At 38.1% G+C, this 22,405-nt stretch overlaps 1 protein-coding gene across 1 annotated transcript in view; it reads right to left on the bottom strand.

Moving 5' to 3' along the window:
- The window catches only part of NEK10 (NIMA related kinase 10), a 105,848-nt gene that overhangs the window by 30,171 nt on the left and 53,272 nt on the right, over nt 1-22,405 (bottom strand). Inside the window, exons 23-28 of the mRNA XM_089531322.1 lie at nt 14,131-14,206; nt 6,658-6,787; nt 5,051-5,121; nt 3,433-3,646; nt 1,491-1,671; nt 1,314-1,400 (exon numbers count right to left, since the gene is read on the bottom strand). Of these exons, the coding sequence (XP_089387448.1) occupies nt 1,314-1,400; nt 1,491-1,671; nt 3,433-3,646; nt 5,051-5,121; nt 6,658-6,787; nt 14,131-14,206 (759 nt within the window). The remainder of the gene's footprint in view (nt 1-1,313; nt 1,401-1,490; nt 1,672-3,432; nt 3,647-5,050; nt 5,122-6,657; nt 6,788-14,130; nt 14,207-22,405) is intronic.

The raw sequence follows: 22,405 nt of genomic DNA, 5'->3' as shown, positions 1-22,405 counted from the left end.
AGATTTTATATAATGACTAAATCCATAGCAAGGAATTTAATGTAATTTGTGTTCTACTGGCTGCTTGCCAAGGTAATCTAGGGCACACACAGAGCACAATATTAGAGAAGAGAGAAATCAGTCAAGGAAACACATTTCTAAAACTTTTGCTTTCTTCTCTTGGCTGGAAAGCTTTTCTGTTGATGACAAGGCTGATGTCACCAGAAGCAAAGATACTTTGCTTTGGCACTTTTTTCACTGCCAGTACATAGAAGATTAAAAGTATTAATTTTTCCATTCTAATCTCTGTTCTGTTTGTATGTTTTAATTTATTACTGTATTACAGACAGAAACAGTAAACAAAACCTGCTATTTTATTGCATTGTGAACTCCAACATGGAATAAGCTCTGCTCTGAAGGAACACTTAACCCTCACCCAAGCAGACAAGAGATTTTAGTTCTCAGAATTGCCCTTTTTTGAAGGATTTGTGCAGAACTAGACCTTAAATGTAGACATTTTATGACATTATCACATACATACACACACACCACAAAAAAACCAATAAGCCAAAAGCAATATACAGTTTTAATTGCATTATTGCTAAATATGCTGAGGCATACTATGACTTCTCATTTCAAAGACGTGAATTTAAAGCTCCTGAATACAAATGTTCTATGTGGCAGCCTACAGATGTATTCCATCTCAGGTTCCTCTTGTTTCAGAAAAGAGAGCTACATTCTTCCTCTAATGCAACACTAATGACAGTTTAGTACTACACAAATGAGCAAGACTGAACCCAAGACTCACATACTCGTTTCCTTTTCTTCCTTCAGTGCAGATGACACAGATTGCAAGTGTTGCTTGTGCTTTCCACTGCTGTTATTCATTTTATCTGTATGGGGCCTTCTGATTGTTTGTGAACCCGCTAGACTTCCATACTGACAAAATATAATCTGGCCAGAACTGCAGAACTGTCAGTCCTGGAAAGTTTGGAGAGCAGCATCTCTTAAATTAGAGTCCCTCAGTACTCTGTTTTATACAGGGATTTTAGAAAACTTAAGAGTGGGTTTCTAGTCCAATTTTATGCAGCGTTTCGTGATGGGACAGGGAGCAAAATTGTTTTTCTTCTCTTTTCTCTGGGGCTGCTTTAGTTGACCTTTCCAAACTCACTCTGAAAAATTTGGACCAGCATTATCTTTCCCCCATGATCCATGTATTTTATTAACAGAAGCTCAGAGAATGTTTCAAAATTATTTAATCACACCCCAATTTCAACTAATGAACTTTGGCTTAACAATATTGGACATTAGAACTTTTGAATAACAGAGCTTACCAAATGCTGACTCTTTGATGGGACTTGAACTAGAGCTACTGAAATTATCTGATACATCCAGTTCATCATCTAATTCTGAGAAGACATCTGTGTGTAAGACAAAAGCAGAAATAAATCTTTCTATTAAATTCTGATTAGCATGCTAGACATATTGAAGAAATTCTTCCCCATTACTACCTTTTTCTGGGTTTTCTATAGTGCCATTATCATCTGACAGGGTTTCATCACATGTTTTGTCTTCATCTTTTCCAAAAGACTGATGGAAGTTTTCAGGCAGATCAGTGTTTTCAAAAAATTCACTTTTTAAACTGGCTGTTCCACTGCTACTACTGCTGAGACTTGACTTTTCATAATGTTCCTACAAAGGAAAATAGAAACAATTTGTTTTGACAGTATGATTCCCAGATGATGGGTCCAGGTGCAATGTTCTAGCAACACTATTAATTTTCTCCAACTTCTTTCAAAGCGCTTCATAAAATCTGCTACCCAGCACTGTAAAAATCCAAACCAATGTTTGCAGAACACTATTTGATATTCATTACATATTTTCATCTGTAAGGAAACTGACTGCAGATGACCATGGCACACAAAGACCCCTAATTTAGGAAGGTTACATTATTTTGGCTTTAATACTGATTTCACATTTTCTTCTACATTGCAATCTGGTCTTGATCTCCTAGCTCTGCAAAATGTATTTATTTATTGAAATATTTAGTTCTCATCTAATATAGGGGTAGACAATAAAACATCATTTAAAAATTATGGCACACTTAAAATAATTTTCAAAAAACAAACACACAAACAAACAAAAACCCCAAACCAGCCAAATGCAATCAAGAGAATTCAACAGCTTGGTGAGGAAAAGATTAAGCCAGCAACTGGGCCCCAAAAAGCCTGTACAAAGAACGAAGCTTTAATTTGTCACTCAACTGATCCATATCATAGTTAAATGTAGCTGTTTTGTTGGACTGAAGCAAGAGTGGTACAGTGATTAAATCCAAGTTCAAGTCCCCAATGAATCATGAAATTAACAGAGTGGTTGTCCGCATGGGCCAAAAGGTCAGTGTTCCCCAGGGCCTCATGTTGTTCAGTTCAGATGATACAGGCCAAAACCCCAGGGGCAGGATCGAGCCCAGTCCTACCAGAGTAGATGCAGATCCAGTGGTATTGGCCTGATCCTGGAGTAAACATCCATTTTGTTGTTGTTGTGTGCATTCAAGTTGCTTCCAACTTATGGCGACCCTACAGGAAACCTATAATAGGTTTTCTTGGCACACCAAGCTAATCTGACCCCTGATTTGCCACAGAGTTTCCTGGAAACTTCACAGCAACCCCCAGCTGTTCTTACCTTAACTTGCCATACTCAGCTGGTTTTGTCTTGCTGCAACCCCTATTACCTTGCCATCCCATCACACATACATGGGTGCAGCCAGGGTTGGGTACATGTGCTAACAGCCAGGTACCCCATTTCTGCATCAGATGCTGTGAAGGGAGGGGGGCTTCTGAGTAAGGGTAAGTTAAGGAGTGCATGCTGGTAGTGGGTGCCACATTGGTGCAGGAACAGGTGTGTAAACATCTTCTCTGTGCTGACTCCTGTGCTATCCTGATGCACCTGCTCCACCCCTGAGTAATATTGGGTTAATTATCTTCTCTCAGGCTGACATACTTCTCAGGGTTGTTGTGAGGATATAATGTGGAGAAGCAGAGCAGGTACTCTGCCTTGAGTTCAATGGAAGAAAGGTGGGGTATAAATGTAAGTACGTTTCATAGCAATGGGTTCTATTTATTAGACTGAATTAAGCAGAGAAGTATTTGGTCGTTCAGTGTTGAGAGCTTGCAACACTCTTTACTAACTGTGATCACTAGAGGTAGACAAGCAAGCACCACAGTTTTCAGTATTCGATACAAGGCACGGGTTTGGTGGCTGTACTTATGATAGTTTCCTTCTCTTAGAATCAAAAGTTATCCATACAATATATAGAGGTTCATGCTTGGTAGCCAATGTGAACATTATGTCATACTGTCTATACAAGTGACAGGCATGAGAGCTTATAAGTGCTCAACCACCATATAGAGAAAGTTCTATTATACAAGACAAAAAATTAATATATTTCCTTACTTGAGACAATACAGCAAGGTGATGGTGACATGTCACTGCATTCCTATTGGCCTCCATAAAATACCTTTGAGTACGCCTTCTTTCGCGTTCCAGTTTCCTTTCCAAGACAAGCTGGGTAGTTGATAAACCATCTAGATATTTCATCATAACATCAGATATCATTGAACTGACCTCTACTATATCGGGACGGTTCTCTGCATCGGGAATTAAACACCTATGAAAAACAACCATCATTATTCAAGTAATCTACAGCAACAATAACTAAATGAAACGCATCTAACCCCCAGCGAAGTCAATGAGATTAATATCTGCACAAGTAGATCCAAGAAGTGCATCATAAGGACAAATCATAGAACAGTTCAAAATACAGGACTCTTGTAAACTGTTTTAGAAATCCATTTGTTAAATCAAGGACAGAAATTGTGTGACCTTCCTGATGTTAGTAATTAAAACTCCAAGCATTTGTCACTACTGACTATACTGACTAGGGCTGCTGGAAGCTGCAGTCCAAAACCATCTGGGGAGTCACACAATTTCTAGCCATGTTCTAAAGGGAACTGCTGATTTTCTACTTTCTTCTATTTTCAGGGAGTGCCCCTTTGTTTTCCTCTATGTTGTTCTGTAAGCATCAGGATTTCCCTGAGCAAGGTGATTAGTAATGGTCTGCAGCTCACACTGCAGTAAGTTCCCTCAGTTGAACCACAGACTTCCTATGATGCTGACTACAGTGACTGTAGTCTCTATCTCATCACTGTACCTAAAAAAGATACCAGAACATGTAACCATAAGCACAAAGCTCTTGGTATGCCAGTCAGTGCCCCAAAGCTTCATTCATACATAAACTGACTTCCTCATTCCTTTATGCATTGATTTAAATGGGGGGGGGGGATCTCAAGTTAGTACAGAAGCACAAGAAACCACATGATCAGAGGACTAGATTATGATTTTCCTTGATGGATTCGGACTAGCCCAATTTTCAGAGACATTTCACATTTCAGACTAGTACTATAAGCTCTATGATCACATCTTTCCATCTGACTCAGTCAAAAAAAAGGCCTGTCTGTTCACAGGCACGAACCGACTGTCATTCACGTAAGTTGTCCTGTGACGAGCTTTATTGAGAAACATGAAAAGTTCTCCAAAAGTTCAAAAAAATAATGGAGGAGTGGCTGTAAAGAGGGAGAGCAGAGTGGGAATGGAGCCTGCAGCAGCATGGGCAGCCCAAAATGGTGCTTTGCCCAGGAAGAGGGAGGTTCAAGAGATGGGCGAACACAGATAAGGTTTTTTAGGTTTGGCTTGACCACAGTTAAGACACTCCCCTCTGACTATTGATGATTGTGTCACAGGGAACAGATTCTTCTTCACATACTGTTCACACTAGCATTGAATTGGTTTATTGCAAAAGACATAGGGAATTCTGCGGATCTGGAGGACCCGCTTTAAATGGGTCTAGTGCTGGGACCCCTTGACAAACTACGTCAGGGATTCAGCACAAGTGTGAACAAGGGCAATTTAAATCACCTCAAATCGGTTTGCAAACTGGTTTATTATGTAGTGGGAATGAGACTGTAATTACCAAAAAAAGGAAGACAGAAACTCTACACAGCAAGATACTTACTGTTTAATGATAGCTGATACCTTTTCAGAGTAGGTACCATATGGAACTGGCTCATATTCAGCTTCTACTATCTACAAAATAAATATTTGCTGTTAAAAATAGGTAACTATTGTGTTATGCATGTATTAGATGGCTATTTTTTCTATTTCAACAGCATGGCACACACCACATAATTAATATGATGTAACGCACCAATGTCACTTATACGCAATAAATTAGATACATTGTGTTCTCCATATCTTTGCGATGGTCTAGCATTGAGCAGGTGATTTGACCTGGGTGGGGTTCCAGTAGCTCAGAAGGAAATGGTAAATAGCCTGTGAGTACTAGAACCAGGTAGTAACTCATTTCCCCAGTATATTATTTTGTATCCAGCTACTTTGTATAGTACTAAAGTGGGAGAAAGGGTGGGTTTCTCTGGTCTATACTGGCTAAGGTAATTCACTACTTTTCAATTTAACAGGAATGGGTTGTTTATCTGTTGTTCATTTTGTATGTGTGCACTGTCTGAGCAATGGAATGGGGAGAAGAATGGGTCACATGGATGGTTGACATGTTGCAGTGGGAAGGATTAGAATCATAGAATTGTAGAATCATAAGTTGGAAGAGACCACAGGAGCCATCCAGTCTAACCCACTGCCATGCAGGAACTCACAATCAAAGTACCCCCAACAGATGGCCATCCAGCCTCTGTTTACAACAACAATTAACTCCAGAGTACTGAAGTCCAGAAAGATAACTTCCATAGAAAACTGACCTAAAATTGCTCAGAAACACTAAGATGATCCAATTTTCATCTGCACAAACTACTAATATACCTATGATTTAGTTTTAAAAAATTACTATTTATTGTGCACTTAGCTAGTGAAGAATTGTAGTTATTTTGTAGACACCCATATTTTCACTAAAAAAATCTTTGTTTCCCAAAAAATGTCTGTTTTTAAAAAATTATTATGAATTTGCACAATTTTTAAATCCTTCAAGATTTTTACCAAGTGTTGCAAACTCTTATTGTAAATACAAGCTTTGAGGACTGCAAGAGCCTTTCAGAACACCCTTGCAAAAACAGTGAGCATTTTATTATCCCATAAAGAGTAATAGCCCAGTAACAGTAAATGACAGAACTGCTTGATATGAAAAATATTTCAGTTTGGCAAGCCACACACAAGGCATGCATAAAAGGAAAGCTGATGGGGGAAAGAGAATACAGATGATAAGGAGATAAGGAGAGCTGATAAATTATATTTTATAAATTAAAAATGACTATCTAGATGCTTAGATGAGAATCCAGCAAAGTACCAAGTATATTATTCTGTTGTTCTCTGCCTCTCTCCATGAGAAGAGGTGTGTAAGAAATAAATATGATGATGATGATGGTGGTGATGATGATGATGATGATGATGATGATGATGATGATGATTTTTATTATTATACCACAACCATCTAATCTGGTTTTATGATATGCTCTAAAGTCCCCTGGTGATCCAGTAGCACTTCATGAAGAACATGTTTCATGGTGCCAGAAGAAACCAGGAAGGAAACACATATTCAGAAAGTGCGTATACACTAAAGAAAATGTTCTATTTCCATCCAGCAAACCTGCATACTTTTGTTGCTAGGGAGAGCATGTTGGTGCTGTAAAATGGAGGGGTAAGGGTTGCCATCTGATAGAGGACACATCCAATAGCCCAGACATCAGCCTTCTCTCCATACGGCTCACTCTTCACAACTTCAGGGCTATATAAGTAAAAGCAAAATTAAGAAGTTCATACAGGAAAGAGATAAAAGTCACAGATGTACATTTATATAGAGATATTAGTAGGGAAACTGAAAAAGAAGAGGCTAATAACATAAAAGCATCTTTAAGAAAAATAGAAATTATTGTGATAAATTATCTTTCATCTATCAGGATGCCTTTGATTGCAAATCATTCTACTCAAGCTCCACTTGGACAGCAGAGCAGCATGTCTACTCCACTGTAACACCACTTAGCCAACCATCAAAGTGACTAGAAGGCCACATGTCCTTCTCCTCTGCTATGCTGATGTCACTGTGTGCCTTCAAGCTGCTTCCAACGTATGGCAAACCTAAGGCAAACCTATTACATGGCTTTCTTTATTAAAAAATTGTTCAGGGGAGGCTGGTCTTAGTCTTCTTTTTGAAGCTGAGAGAGTGTGACTTGCTCAAGGTCACCCTGTGGGCTTTCATGGCTGAATGGGGATTCAAACCCTAATCTTCCAAGAGTACCAGCGCAGTGTTCAAACCACTACACCACACAGGCTGTCTTTTGCTTTGATTCTGCTAAACATCCACTTTTAATGGCCTTTTCTTGAGTGGGTAGTCTCCAAAAGCAAGAAATCTCAAGAAGCCACACCAATCCATTAGAAACCCTCACCCTTAAAAAAAAAAACCTTACGTAATTTTATTTGAACCAGGTAGAGTATCACAGTGTTGAGAACACACATTTGAACAGAATAGGGAAAGGTATTTCTTCTAAGATGGAAGATGCTGATGAATGGGGATTTGATTTCATTGTACTTTAACTTTTGTATTGACACTGTATTGTGTTTTTAATAGTTTGTATGCTTGCACTGCATGCTGGGAGAAAAGCCAGGTACAAATTAATAAAATAAATATAAGTAAGCAAAATTCATGAATCTGCATTGTTAAATGCTATGAGAATATGAGAAATGCCTCAGTGAGAGGTTTGCAGAGTGAACTCAGTTCAGAAACAGGATTCTGTATTACAATACAGTGGCATGAAGAGATGCGAGGTGTGATATGAATTATGTTTAAGGCAGCTGGATTTTGCAAACATTCTATTAATAACAACCACTATGATCTGGTTTTAAGCTTTCAATCCCATGTTTTGAATTCAAGCAGAAAGATTCCTGCTTCACCAGTTTCCTGACTAAAATAGATTAGCGTATCCTCTGCTAAACAAACAGTTATAGCAAGAACAAAGGCAGATTAGCTGAACATTTTTTCAATTTCATTATTTCTTTTTTCCTAACAGATTGAGCCATGTGCTATGTTTTCTTTGAAAGACTTAGCATCTGCTGCTGTACTCAGAAAGTGTATTTTTTTATTTAATAACAGATCTTCTTGCATGCTAAACCCAATCTTAAAATGGGTTTGGCAGCTGAACAAAAAATTATAGCAGCACAGAAGATAATTTAATCTTCCAAGCACTTTGTTAGGATATTCTCATTTACAAAAATGGCTTCAAAATACAATGGAACGCATTTAAGCAGCGTAAATTAAAAGAAACAAGTCTCCCTAGCAAGCTATGTTATAATGCTATTCATTTCCAATTTTATTCTGTTAATATTTTATTACAATATTTGCATAAGTTTAATTTTAATAAGGATGTAGAGAAAGATTTTTTTCCTTCCTGAAGCTGAATCTTGATGAGCTGATTGACAGTATCCCACTTGTTTTCAGACTGTCTTACAAGGATTAGCTTGTGTAAATATTAGTTTTGAATGGATGATTCTGTGTTTAACGGTCATAATAAAAAGTGATTACTATTTGAGTGATATCTTGGTAAAAGGAGGGGATTTAGGAAATCAAACAATGTTAAAGACTAAAAGAGGCTAAGCCCAAACTGAACAGCCATGTTGACGAGTTCAACCTGTCGCAGGAGAACTTCCTATCAAGTATCAGCTCTTGGCATTCAGCTGTAAGAATCTATAGACTATAGTGAGCTGTGTGCTTCTTAATCAACACTCATCTTACATATTGTGTCAAGATTCACAGTCCTATGATGAACAAGCAATGATCAAAGTGTAGTTCCACCTCAACTTGGTCATGACTTCCGGTTACTGTAATCCCCCATGAATCCCTATTACATTTGTGAGTTGGGCTGATTTTTCTGGGGGCAAAGCTATTTGTGTCTGTTTTTTCTTTAACTCCTCCACTTTAATTTTTAATTGCTTTTGATACATACTCATCATACTAGTCACATTTGTTTTCTCTTTCAGCTTTTCTTTACTAGCCATTTCCCTCCATTTTGTTATGCTACTGTGTTTGACCAATGGTTTAAATTAACTGGATTTAAGCTCCACTGAAATCATTAAAGCTTAAATCAGACACAACTAACTTTTCTCAGTGACCTCAAGGTGATCTAGTGCATTTCAATCTAATATGTGTCAACCCAATATGTTTTTACGATTGTCAGTCAATAAAGATAAATTTCTTTTTTTCTCTCACTATTTTCCACTTTGCCCCTTTTCTGTCCTAATCTTTTCCAGGTAACTACTTTTACTATGGGTTTCCCCCCCACCATTGTCACCAACAGTCATATGTATCTGCTGGCCTTTCCATCCCCTAATTGAGTACATTATGGTTTTCTAATCCCACTCCCCAGTATAGATGTAGCATCACAGTTTACAATCTTATTCCAATGCATAACTTTCCTCCTTAAAATAACTGCTTCTAAAGTTCTCCCCTGTCACCAATGATATTATTATTTTTGCATTTGAGTAATGGTCCTCTCTTTTTATCATTCTGTTGCAACTAAATGCCCTGTTGACTGCTCCTTATACACTTTTTTCTCAGGGGGCACCAAGCCACAGGCCACAGACATATTCATACACACTTATATATTTTTTTTTTACTTTTCCAGTGTATTTTAGGAATACCTCAGCAACAAATACATAAATTATAACATATTCCAGTGACCTAATCATGGATAGACACTTATTTTGGACTGAAGAAATTCAAATACAGTGTGTTCACTACTTTATCTTTTATTACCCTGAACCAGACAGATGACATTCCCTGGGTCAATGAAATCATTAAGTAAAACACAGATGCACAACATTTAGTCCCTCACTGTATCATAGAAGGAAAGGAAACACATGAACTGAATAAAATTCACCTTAGTATCAGCATATAACTATCTTCAATATGGCTTGCAGCAAGCTTTCAAATACAAATAGTCGTGAAAACTGTCAGTCACATTTCCAAAGCAATTTTAAAAGTGACAACATATTCCTAACAATAAACCTAATACTGGCTGAACACGAGAAAAGTTTTAAAAATTGAAATAAATTATCAAGAATAAATATGGATGAAAAATATGGCAGAAATAAACCCAGAAAACACAGAAGCAGGAATAAAAATACAGTATTAGTAAAAAAAAATATGATGAAAGAACAGTTTACAGAAAACATACATTAATTCAGCAGTCTGGGTATCTCTTTTGTATCCCTAAAGAAGAGGAAGGTTAGTATGGGGGGGGGGGGGGAGCTTTCTCTGACGCATACTTGGATTAGGCTGTTTAGGTTGAGAAACAAGCTTCACTTCACATTAAATCTTCATGCTAATAGACAGCTACTGCAATTGTTGAAAAATATCACTAAGATGTTCCCTGTGGTTAGTCCTTGTCAACAAGTGGTCTGTCTTAGTAGCTGAAGCTTCAAAGGCATGTGGAGAATGACATACAGAAGGCATTACAATAATCCAATCTGAATAATGTATCTTCATTTCATTACCCTCAAAAGCAATAACAAAAGAATGGAAGTTACCAAAATAAAAGGTAGGTGAAAAGACTTTGTGAACACATTACTTTTCATTTCTTCTTTGTGAGGCTTCGACTCATGCTCTAAGGACCAAACTCTGGAAAGATACTCTTTTTAACTGCAAGGTGGGGAGTTCAGGGAGGTGTAGTCCAGAAAGAGTGACCTTTCCAAGTTCTGCAGAAGATGCTGCTGCTAAAATTTTCAAATATAAACTTTAAAAACCTAGCTTTTCCAAAACTTTGCTTTTCCGAACAAAACCTGAATACCAAAGGGACCAAATACTTAGTTCATTACAAATTCTGAAAAGCTACTTGTATTTATGTTTCAGTCTGTACAATCTATATCCACAATTTTATTTTACTGCTAAATCTATAAATATTTCTACTTACTGCTTCCTAAAAACTGAAGCAGTTTCTGAAAACCTCTAACACCTATAACATGTAATTACCTAACTTCTATGGGAAGTTACATAAATTTCTCCTGGATATATAGGTCTTACATTTGATACCAATAAATCTCAAAGTACAAATTTCTTCTCACAGACCTGTGATAAAGCAGTATCACTTTAAGAATGGTTCAGTTGATTTTCAGTGGTCTGTACTAGCCATTTTATCTGAGACTCAAAGAACAATTAGTGCTACACATCCAAAACTGCTTTGGTCTTGCACTGCCTTTTCATGTCATGGAACAAATTATTTCTGAAAGTAGGATGATTTTCAAAAGTTTGTGATATGTCATAGAGGTCTGCTGTTCAAGGAAAAACTGTCAAAAATCCCAATGGATATCTGTTCAAGCAGCTCTTTGTGTAACAATACCTAAGCCTAACCTATTAGAAAATGCTTACTGATTAGCCTGATCTATATAATATGGTCTTGTGCATCCCACTTTTTGATGCCATTTTCTCTATAGCCCCAGTGATCTGAGTTGAAAAGCTCCCATTTTCCTCTTCTCTAAGTATCTATCATTCTTTATGCAAAATATTGTTTGCCTCTTTTATTATGGCCTGGATCCTATGGGTCATACTGATCATGCAGCAGACCACAGTGTTAGCTGTTTGACAGTTTTGAAACTCACAGAATGAGAGATCCAGGACCTCCCTGTGTTAGTAGGAATGTGACAACTGTGATAAACGGTGGGAGTTAACCCCTGGCTGCTTACTGCATGCATATGCCACTACCAGAGAAGGAGGAGGCTACCCAAAATGAATCTCCCACTAGACTACAGACTGTCTGGCAGTATGCCCTGCTCTTTCTTTTAGGTTTGCCTCTCAGTACTCTTGGAGATAATGCACTACAGGATAGGCTGGTGTGGGAAATAAACTTTTTTGAAGCCATCTTCCCTTAGTGTCTTGGCTCCAAGCATTTCTTGAAGCCAGGCACAGAAGAAACAACAAGCATTACACAGAACTGTGGTAGGCTACAATGGAACTACATCAATGGCACTTTCTACTCCACTGCAGTTGTATCAGATGTTGGCCTGTGTCTTAACACCTTCATTTTCAAAAGCTTCTCGCATGCCACAGTACCTCATTCTCACCAATACTCCTCTTCTGCCTAGGTATTCAGAAAACAAAAAAGTATGCTGTTCATATCAAACAGCAAAGCAAGGGTGGGATACAGACCGCCCCTTTCCCCGACGGATTGGGGCCTGAGCTGCCACAGCGGCAGCCCCAGAGGCCCCAATCCGCCTCTTTTTCAGGCCTCAGGGAAGTGGCAAAATATTGCTTCCCCGCGGCCTGGAAAGGGGTGTCCTTGGGGCATCATGCTCCAAGGACACCCTGACAGAGGCAGGGAGACAGAGAAAGGGGCCACTCGGCCCCTTTCTCTTCAGTATCGCTGGCGCGGCCATGTAAAGACTGCACTAGTGATACGCGGCGTGAAAGGAGCTCCATTTTGGAGCTCCTTTTGGCGCCGCTGAAAAGGCACCACAAGCACCCTTCAGTGACACCAGTACGTAATGGCCGCACCGCACCATTTGGACATGACGCGGCTGTTACGTCAAAATGGTGGCGCTCATGTAGACAGGATGCCGACATTTTGACATACTCAGTACATACTAGGGTTAGGGAGCATCTGAAAAGGACGCTCCCAGGCAACCCTAGCACGTACTGAGTACGTGCTTTTTGGCCCATCTGTACAGGGCCAATGAAAGAATAACTGACTTGAATAATTATTATTTTTCAAGTCTACTTCTTAGTTAAATAAGTTAAATAAACTGAGGAAGGACATTAATGGAAACTAATTAAATCTAAAGACAGTGACTGCATGTGGTTGTGTGGAATGAATGAGTTCCTTGCCTGTCCTGCAGAGACTGCATAGTGGCAAGGGGAACTTGTAAAAGTATGTCAAGGAGGACCCACTCAAGCCTGGAACTAGTTTTGTTTCTTGAGTTATCTTGCCTTCTACACGTGGAACTCCAAATACGTAAGTGGGCTGTTGTTATCCACTGGAGTTGGTTCCAGTAAAATGCATAGTAAAATGCTATCCCTTACATAAAATGGCAAAATCAAGATTTGTTATTTGGAATTTATACTTTAAAAAATATTTTCAAGCCATGGATGCGTGAATCCATGGATAAAGAATCCATGGATACAGAGGGCTAACTGTATTCTCTTCAAACTCAGACTATCATCAAGTGAAATATTTTGTACTTGTCCTGGAATGTATGTATTTATTTGTCTTGACATTAACTCATACATGATATTTTATTTCTGTATGTTTCTCAATAAAAGTCACTCCTTGTTTAACAGTGGTGGACTCTGGCTGAAGTGATCACCAAAGTGATCACCAAATTGTAAAGAAGAACATATATGCTACCTAAACTATTAAACTGATTTATGGAGACACTTGGGACCCTAGTCCTTATACACCTAGGAACAGTGTTAGTGATTGGGGGGGGGGGGGGCATTCTGAGCCTGGAAATTAAAAACATCCTAGGTCCTTAAAGCCCCATGTAACAAACCTATGAGAAAAGTAGAAATGAAATATATTGCATGCTTCAAAGAGTTCAAGGCAATGATGTAGACACAGCTAATTTGCAGAAATGTATTCATCTTCCACGTGTGCCTGGGCTCTTAATGAAATAAGCTTGTTGAGATTTGCCTGTTTTGACATGAATACAGGTATATTACTTTTGCCTATGTGCATGTATATTACAGGTATATTACTTTTGTGCATACAATATGCTTCAGTTCAAAAGAATAAAGATTCCAAGCATATGTAAAAACAGAGCTGAGGAGATGAATTAGCTATAGTAAATAAGAACCACTGTTTAAGTTCCCAAATTGTTCTGAAGTGAAAAGCAAAATAAATTTTATTCTCCTGAGCCTCGTCATCATATAGAACTGTTGTTTGTCCAAAATAAAAACCACGGTTCTCCTCATTGTAGGCATGAAAATGGAGAGGCGAAGGGAAGGAGTGTGCATGAATCCTTAAACAATTCATTCTTCCAGTGTGTCTTCCCACTAGCAACATTAAACAACCTCAATTTCAGTTATCAAATTTATGCTTTGAAGACAAAGCAGACCTTCAAACTCAAGCACTAACATTTGCTTACCAGGAGTAGAGAATAGTTCCAACAACGGAGGTGAGCTTGCTGTTTTCCTGTTTTTGCTTTGCAAGACCAAAGTCAGCTGGAATACAGGGGAGAAAACAAGTTAATTTTTCTACAAATGCTTCCGTTAACAGCTACAGAAGTCATAATTTTGGAAATTATCTCCCCCCTCATTCCTCATTTTTACAGCATCCAGCAATACACCATATTATTTATTCACCTTCCACGTGTGCCTGGGCTCTTAATGAAATATATTTCCATCAGATTTAACAGTTCTTGGGTTTTTTAGATAATAGCCCTTCACAAAATCAGTATATAATGCCATACATTCTGATGCTCCATGTCACCAGCATTAAAATGAAATACAGTTTAAATTTAAATCAAAATCCATTTATGAAGATTACAATGGAACTAGTGCCAAGCCCAGAAGCATACTGACTATAGAATCACTTACTTAAGCAACTCTTGACTTTAATCTAAGCTATATCAACTACCGTTTCTGGCAGCAGTTGAAAAGCAGCAGTTCCTTAATGCCAAATCCTGAGGTATTATAACTAGTGTGATCTTTGAAAACGTCACTTTAAAATCTTTTAACTGTCAATGGACTATTACGTTTCCACTCTTCTCTAGGCAAAGTATTAAATTAGCTGTCAGGAGAATGAGGGAGACTGAAAGACCAGGAAGCTGATCTTCTCCTGCCTATGGAGACTGGGCCTTCTCTGTACTCACTGCAATTGGCCACAGTAATCCTGAGAATTGGTGCTGAGCATATTTGGATGTTGTAATGCTTAATAATTGCAGAAGCACTATGTCGAAGGGCATAATTTTACACCATGCAAAGCAGTCAGCATTCAACTGTGTCATCTCCATTATAAATGTTCAGGTATCACTGAAACTAAACTTCCTCCATAAAGTTCTACATCTTGAGATGGACATGTACAGAACACTTCTATGTTCAGCTTATGTACCCACACAATATATTTACCTCTTTAAGGCCTCAGTCCTATGAACACTTTTTGGAAGCAAGTCTTATTCAAAGAAAAAGTGGAGAGCTGGCTTTAGTAAATAAGCACACAGCCACTATGCTGTCATGTGATAGTTATGTTATTATCTCCATGCAAGAAATAGAAGACCAAGATGGTAAACCTAGGGTAATGATGAAACTAAAAAAGGTGGAGGTATGTGGAAGAACTGGGAATGTTATACAGCTATTTTCTCATGCTGTCCAAGCCATCAAACAATCTTTCCATTTAGTTCAACTTAAGCCATAGTGACCTATTTGCTGATCCAAATGTCAGACTTTTAAAATGTCATTTTACACTGAACCACATTCAGTGAAAGATTTATTCATTTTTTTAAAAGTCAAAATGACAAGTCCAGCTCTGGGCTGGATCTCATTTTTGTTTCTAATGATATACAGAAAAGCATACTAGAGAAAGAAAAATGGCAACAAATTGGTAATTTACTGTCCAAAGGGATTGTTTTCCACAAAACTGTAACTAAAATGGGCATACCATTCCCTAAAAAAATCACAGCAGAATTTGAATTCTAATAATATTGTCATTCTGAGTTGTGATTAAGTCATTTTATGTCTCCTGTCCCGTTAGTCCCTCATGTAATATTCAACAATAATACCATAAGCTACTTGGAGTAATATTTATCAAACATGTTAAAATGCCATCATCAATTAAACACATTTTTAAGAAAGGAAAAAGAAGTGTGAAAAGCCAAAAAAAACCCACTGAAAGTAAACAATAAATAATTTAAAATTAATATAAAACAGTAATAACAAAAATAATGTTGGTTCCCTGAAAAAATCACTTTTCTCACATATATTTCCATAGTTTCTGTCTATTAATTTAGTATATGTCTACATAATAACTTCTGCATAAATATTTGCCTACATTCCCTTTAGCCTCTGATTACATTAATTATGTTACATTTTGTTTAGCTCAGAAAAGCTGCATCAAAACTTGTATTATTTATTTTAGTTTAATTTTATATCCTACCCCTCTCCCAAGGCAGTTTACAACACAGGTCAAAACAAAATTCAGCTTAAACAATTTGAAGTACAAAAGCTAAAACTTAATTAAGCAATCTAATTTAGAAATACTACTTTAAAACATTTTTGAAGCATTTTAAAAACCACTCCTATTAAAAGAGCCTTCTGCAACAGCTGGTTAACAGAAAAAGGTCTCTTCCATGTACCTACCAAATAAGACTAAGATGGTGGTTAAACCAAGAAGCCACCCTCCTCTAAATAACTTAAAACTCAGGCCAGCTCATATAGGGAGCCTGGATCTTTGACTTGGATGCTCTTGTGAAAAAGGATCTATGGTACCACCTTCTATACAAACAGTATCTCTCAGCTCAAGTTTATAGACATCATTATCACCAGTTTAAACATTCAGAAATATGTGATATGATTAGAGTTGCCAGAATGAAAACTAGAGACAGCTCCTATACCTCTATCAGTTGTGTAAAAGCGAGAATGTGAGCAGGTGTTGGTTGTTATATGGTTGCATGACAAGGAAGATCTACTGAAATTCTCTTTTCTACAAAACTGTTAAAGGTACAGAAGTCATCTCCAGTTTTCAGCCCGGCAACCCTATAGTCCCCTCATGGAACGCCAAGTAAAGGATCCCTTGACAATGTTTGCTTATGTGCGAAAAGTAAGTCCTCTTTCCCTTAAAGAGCAAGCTCTCCCTATGCACAAGCATCTTGACATGGAAAATGACAAACAAATAATGCCTGTAAGTGCTCTTTCAAGTGGTACAGAGCATTCAGGACTATGTTGCACAGGTTGCTGAACAAGTTCTTATATTAATATACATGCACAGTTATCAACAAACATGCTTTCATCACATCAGATAGAGGACAAAAGCCTTGTTCTAGTTCTCTCTAGTACTTTATTCTTTTCAGATACTAATTGTGAAGTTTGAATCATCACATGAAGAGGAGAGTCCTAGGCCTGCCCACTTTATCATCACTTTTATCATATAGAAAGTGACCAGCCTGAAGAGGAGGAGGAGAAGTTACTGTTTGCCTGGTGACCCTCCATATGACCAAGAATTCTGACTTTCCCGAATCTTTAGCAAAAAGAGTGAGCAATTCCCTTCTGGAATTCAAGCTGGGTAAGGCCTCACTGGGTCAAATGGGTCCTAGAACAGATCAATCCTGAACAAATGCACAAATCAGAACAAATAGGTCCTAGATTTGTTCTGAACAAATCGGAAAAAATGGGTCCAAAAACAAATCAATCCTGAAATCTCCCTGGAAGCCATAAATCTCCCTGGAAGTTGAAGTTGTCATACTTTGGTCATATCATGAGAAGGAATGACTCACTGGAAAAGACTATAATACTAGGAAAGGTGGAGGGATGGAAAAAGATGGATGGACTCTATTAAGAGGCTTACAGGCATGAATTTACAGGACCCAAGCAAATCAGTGGAAGATAGGGAGTCTTGGAGATGTCTCATCCATAGGGTCACCATGAGTCAAGATTGACTTGGGGGCAGTTAACAACAACAACAAAGGTTTCCCTGAACAGGGGTAAAGATAATAAAGATCCTCTAAAGAATTTAAGAGAGACTAAGAAATGACACTCATTCAATGACTCTCAAACATCTGTGGCTTTGAACATTCACAGCTGGAAACACTAAAGGAGTATCCTAACTTTTTCTCATAATCCTACATAATGATAATCCAGGGAATAATAACCTAACTGTAAAAAAGCCTTTTTAGCTAGTCCCTGGTTTACAGTAGATAGATTTAACATTTTAAATGGTTTCAACCAGACTTTGGAAGTAAGTAGTTACAAACACATTACCTAATTAATTTCCTTTTACAATAACTAAATCATAAATAAATGCCATAATACTTGCAAATAATGAGGGTTGATTCCACTCTTCCTGAGAAGTAACTTTTGTATTTGCAGTATAACCACCACCAATCCTTGCAGTTTTTTAAGGTTTTTCTAATTTAAGGGGGTATGTGGTCTCAAGGCTTGGATGTGTATTGTACTAAAGATCAGTGGCTTGTAGCAGTGGTTTAAAAAAAACCCAGTAACCACAACTGTATATATTTTAGTTAGTTCTGAATAATGAGAAATGAAATTATTGGAGTAGAGATTAGAATGGTAACTAATTACTTTGTTAAAGCAATGCTTCCAGGTTCTGGTTAGAACATATCTCTGCTACTCAGAAAGCTTGCATACATTGTTTTTTGTCTTCATGTTACTTTTGCGGGAGTGAGATCTGTTCTAGAAATTCTAATAGTGCAATAAAACCAGTTCAGATTCAGTGGGGAAAGCTGGAATAACTCCACTGCCTTGCCCTCTTTCTATTTCATTTTATGCTAATATTTTTCAATAGCTATTCCTGTTCCCTATTCCATTCCTTTAATGAAAGAGGCTGAATTAGCCACAAGACAGATCCCTAAATATAATGCAAGAGCACCATGCAGTGGCTTTCTGCTTTAGTACATCCAATATCCATTTTAACTACTTTTCCAGGTAATGTACCTTCTTCTACAAGGCTCATAGGACTTCCTGTTTATGTGTGAGCTTTCCAACGTATGGCCAGTTTTTCAAATCTGCACATATATTACTCTTCTGAACATGTGAATAAGCTTTTAGTGTTAGCATTTGTTGTACCAGTCCAATGACACATACATGCAGTGCCTGCATACATGCAGTGGATGTACAATTTGCAGACACTCTGAGTAATGCATAGTGTAGTTCTTTTCTTTATCATTTGTTTCATGCATCAGTGTCAATTGTTCAGTTAAGCAACAAAAATGTAAGATCACATTGTTACATGCTCTGTATTTTACATATGACTATAAGCATTTGATGCCTCTGAAATGTCAAGGCAAAAAATGGAGTTCTGCTTTGCATCAATAACCAGTAGGAGCACATGGTATTAAAATTTAGCACTCAGAAACATACCTATTCATGAAAAGTGTGCCCCAGAGAAATGCCTGCCAATGATATGCACATTACTGAAAAGTGAGATCTATAAAACCAGTATGAACAGAATTCCCTACACTAACATTAAAATTTTAAAAGATATAATAAGATCCTTAAAATGTATTACATGGAATAAAAATATTGCAGTTAAGATTTTCAAACTACAGTGGACCCTTGTTATACGCTGGAGTTTGGTTCCAAGATCCCCCGTGTATAACAAAATCAGTGTATGCTCAAGTCCCATTAAATATAATGACATAGCAAAATGGTCTCCCTTATAAAAAATGGAAAATCAAGGTTTGATATTTGAAATTTATACTTTTTTTGAACATTTTCAAACCATGTATGCTTGAATCCGTGTAAAAAAATCAGTGTATAAGAAGGGCTGACTGTAATTCAGGATTAACACATATATCCAGATTCCATTTTCTCGGTGATTGCTTTAATTTTGCAGATGCTTCCTGCTAACTTTTTGTCAACATTAATTACTAAAGTTTCCCAAAAAAAATCAAAAATAAAACCAGAGGACTTTTTCTTAATGTATTTGTGACCATATGCAAAATCCTTGAATCAGAAGATTTCAAAATACTTCACAATAAGATCATGTATAATTTTGTACAATACATACAATTAAAATACTTACATTTTCCACAAAATACATCATGGAGTGAAAACTGATCTATTTTAACCAGTGTCTACAAAAGTATTGGTGCACGTTGAATTTGAGAAGGAAAACTATTCCACACAGTATCACAATACTATTTAATCTGAACAACTGCAGACTTCACTAGAAAGAAGTTATTGATGTGCCACAGTTATTTAGTTACAGAAATGTTCCTCAACTTGTCATGGAATAATAGTTCAAATTGGTGCTCCATAAGGTCAGGGACAAACAGAAGTGTGCATTTATTAATTTATTTGTTGTTTACATAATAACTTGGCTGTTTCACAAATCCCTAAAGTAGCTTATCATAAATAAAAAACACAAAAAATAAAATAATGAAAATGATACACAATCCGTATTAAAAACAATTTAATAGTACAATTTTAAACCTCATAAAATTAAAGGTAGCAGCAGCATAAGTATGTGGCAGCTTTCGATATGGAACAAAATGTTCCACTCACAGCCCAGATGTGAGGAATAGGTACATTTTACTGCTTTGGGAAAATGTTGTCCAACTCAGAAAACAATGGTTATTTGCTCCAGATCGTATTAGGAATTTAAGTACACTTCAAACTGGACTTTAATTTCCTGAAGCTGTTGCAAACCTGGCTACAGGTTTCCCCATTGAGATAATAAAGAAAATTATAGAATTCTTGTTCTCACTGGCAAAGAAGGGAGGGAGACAAGACAAAAGCCTTGTTCATAAATGAGTTTATTAAGCAGATACAGTAGGACAAACTGTGTCACTCACTTTCAGTCTCCAGTGCCTCAAATGATTTAATACAAAACAGTGTTTTAAACCAATGTCAGTGCCAATTGGACCTGAAAGGGGAGGCCATTCTACAAATGGAGTACCAGGGCAAAGAAGGCCCATGTTGTATTACTCCCACTACTATGACACAGAGGAGGGCCCTTCCAGCAGATATCCATTATTGGGCAGGAATATATAGGGAAAGCTGTTCCATCAAGTATCCAGATCTCAAGCTATTAAGAGCTTTGAATGTCATCGCTAGTACCTTGCATTCTGAGTGGTAGTAAACTGGCAAGCAGTGTTAACATGGTTTCTATATGGTACTCCAGTCAAGAATCTTAGTGCTGCATTTCACACTATCTGTAGCTTTTGAATAGTGATGCAAATTTCTCTCTTTATCTATCCCTGAAGTGGGGAAGGGAAATTTTACTACTCTTCTTTTTCCTTTCTGGAGAGTGAGATATTTAAATTTGGTCACCCTTCACAGAGAAGCAAATATTTCTGACAAACTCTTAAAGAATATGAACTATAAAACAATCAGGTGTTTTCCTCTCCTTAACTCCTCTTGCAATTATTGGTATGAACCATAAAACTCCATCCACAATGTCCAACAGGGAACAAGAGTCTGTGTTTATCTTTACAATGTAATTCCCTCCTCCTCTCCCCAAAGGAGTAATTCAAATTGACTTGACTGAGACTAACACAATTAAAATGGGGAAGGACATGTTGCATATCTGTAACTGTAGTTATTGGAAAATTCTCTGTAGATACCAACCACAGCAGCTGACAAAACATCAGGAATAAACTTTCCTAGAACATGGCCTCATAGCCTCAAAGCCTGCTGTGACGAGTTTAACAACTTCTTCGCAGATAAAATCTCTCGGCTAAGGGCTGATCTTGACGCTGTTATTGGTTCAGAATCAGGAGTAGAGGCGTCCAGAGCTTCCGTGGACTCAGTTATACTGGATCAGTTTGAGTCTGTTAGTACCGAGGATGTGGACAGGATCCTCAGCAGCGTTAGGAGGACGACCTGCTCTCTCGATCCCTGCCCTTCTTGGCTGGCAGTTCAAGGGGGAACGGCGATAACAGAAATGTTGCGCCGAATTATCAATTCATCTTTCAGGGAGGGCTGTTTTCCATCTAATCTTAAAACGGCCATTGTTAAACCTTTGTTAAAAAAGCCCTCCCTAGACCCCCTAATTCGGAACAATTATCGGCCTGTGTCACTGCTGCTATTTCTAGGGAAGGTGATCGAGAGGGCGGTTGCTTTCCAGCTTCAGAGGGTCTTGGAGGATACGGATTATCTAGACCCATTTCAAACCGGCTTCCAGGCGGGCTATGGGGTTGAGACTGCCATGGTCACCTTAGTCGATGATCTCCGTCTGGGCATGGACAGGGGTAGCGTGTCCCTGTTAGTGCTCTTGGACATCTCAGCGGCCTTCGATACCATCGACCATAGTATCCTTCTGGAGCGCCTGGGGGAGTTGGGTATCGGGGGCACTGCTTTGCAGTGGTTCCGTTCCTACCTCTCGGGTCGATTCCAGATGGTGGAGCTGGGGGACTGTTGCTCTGACAAGAGGGCCCTTACATCTGGGGTCCCTCAGGGAGCGATCTTGTCCCCTATGCTATTTAACATTTACATGAAGCCGCTGGGAGAGATCATTCGGAGACACGGGGCGCGGTGTTATCAGTACGCTGATGACACCCAAATAGTTTTCTCTGTGTCTCCGACTGCTGCAGTGACTAGGGATGGCATCTCTCCGCTCAACGCCTGTCTGGAGTCGGTAATGGGCTGGATGAGGGAAAACAGACTCAGCCTGAATCCAGGGAAAACGGAAGTACTAGTGATCGGTTCCCCTGGTCCCGGGAAGGAGGTTTGTCCACCTGTCCTGAA

This window comes from Sceloporus occidentalis, unplaced genomic scaffold (assembly GCF_023333645.1).
Source record: "Sceloporus occidentalis isolate IW3139 unplaced genomic scaffold, rSceOcc1.0.p SCAF_7, whole genome shotgun sequence".
In the NCBI taxonomy this organism is placed as follows: domain Eukaryota; kingdom Metazoa; phylum Chordata; class Lepidosauria; order Squamata; family Phrynosomatidae; genus Sceloporus; species Sceloporus occidentalis.
This window is presented reverse-complemented; position numbering and strand designations above follow the sequence as displayed.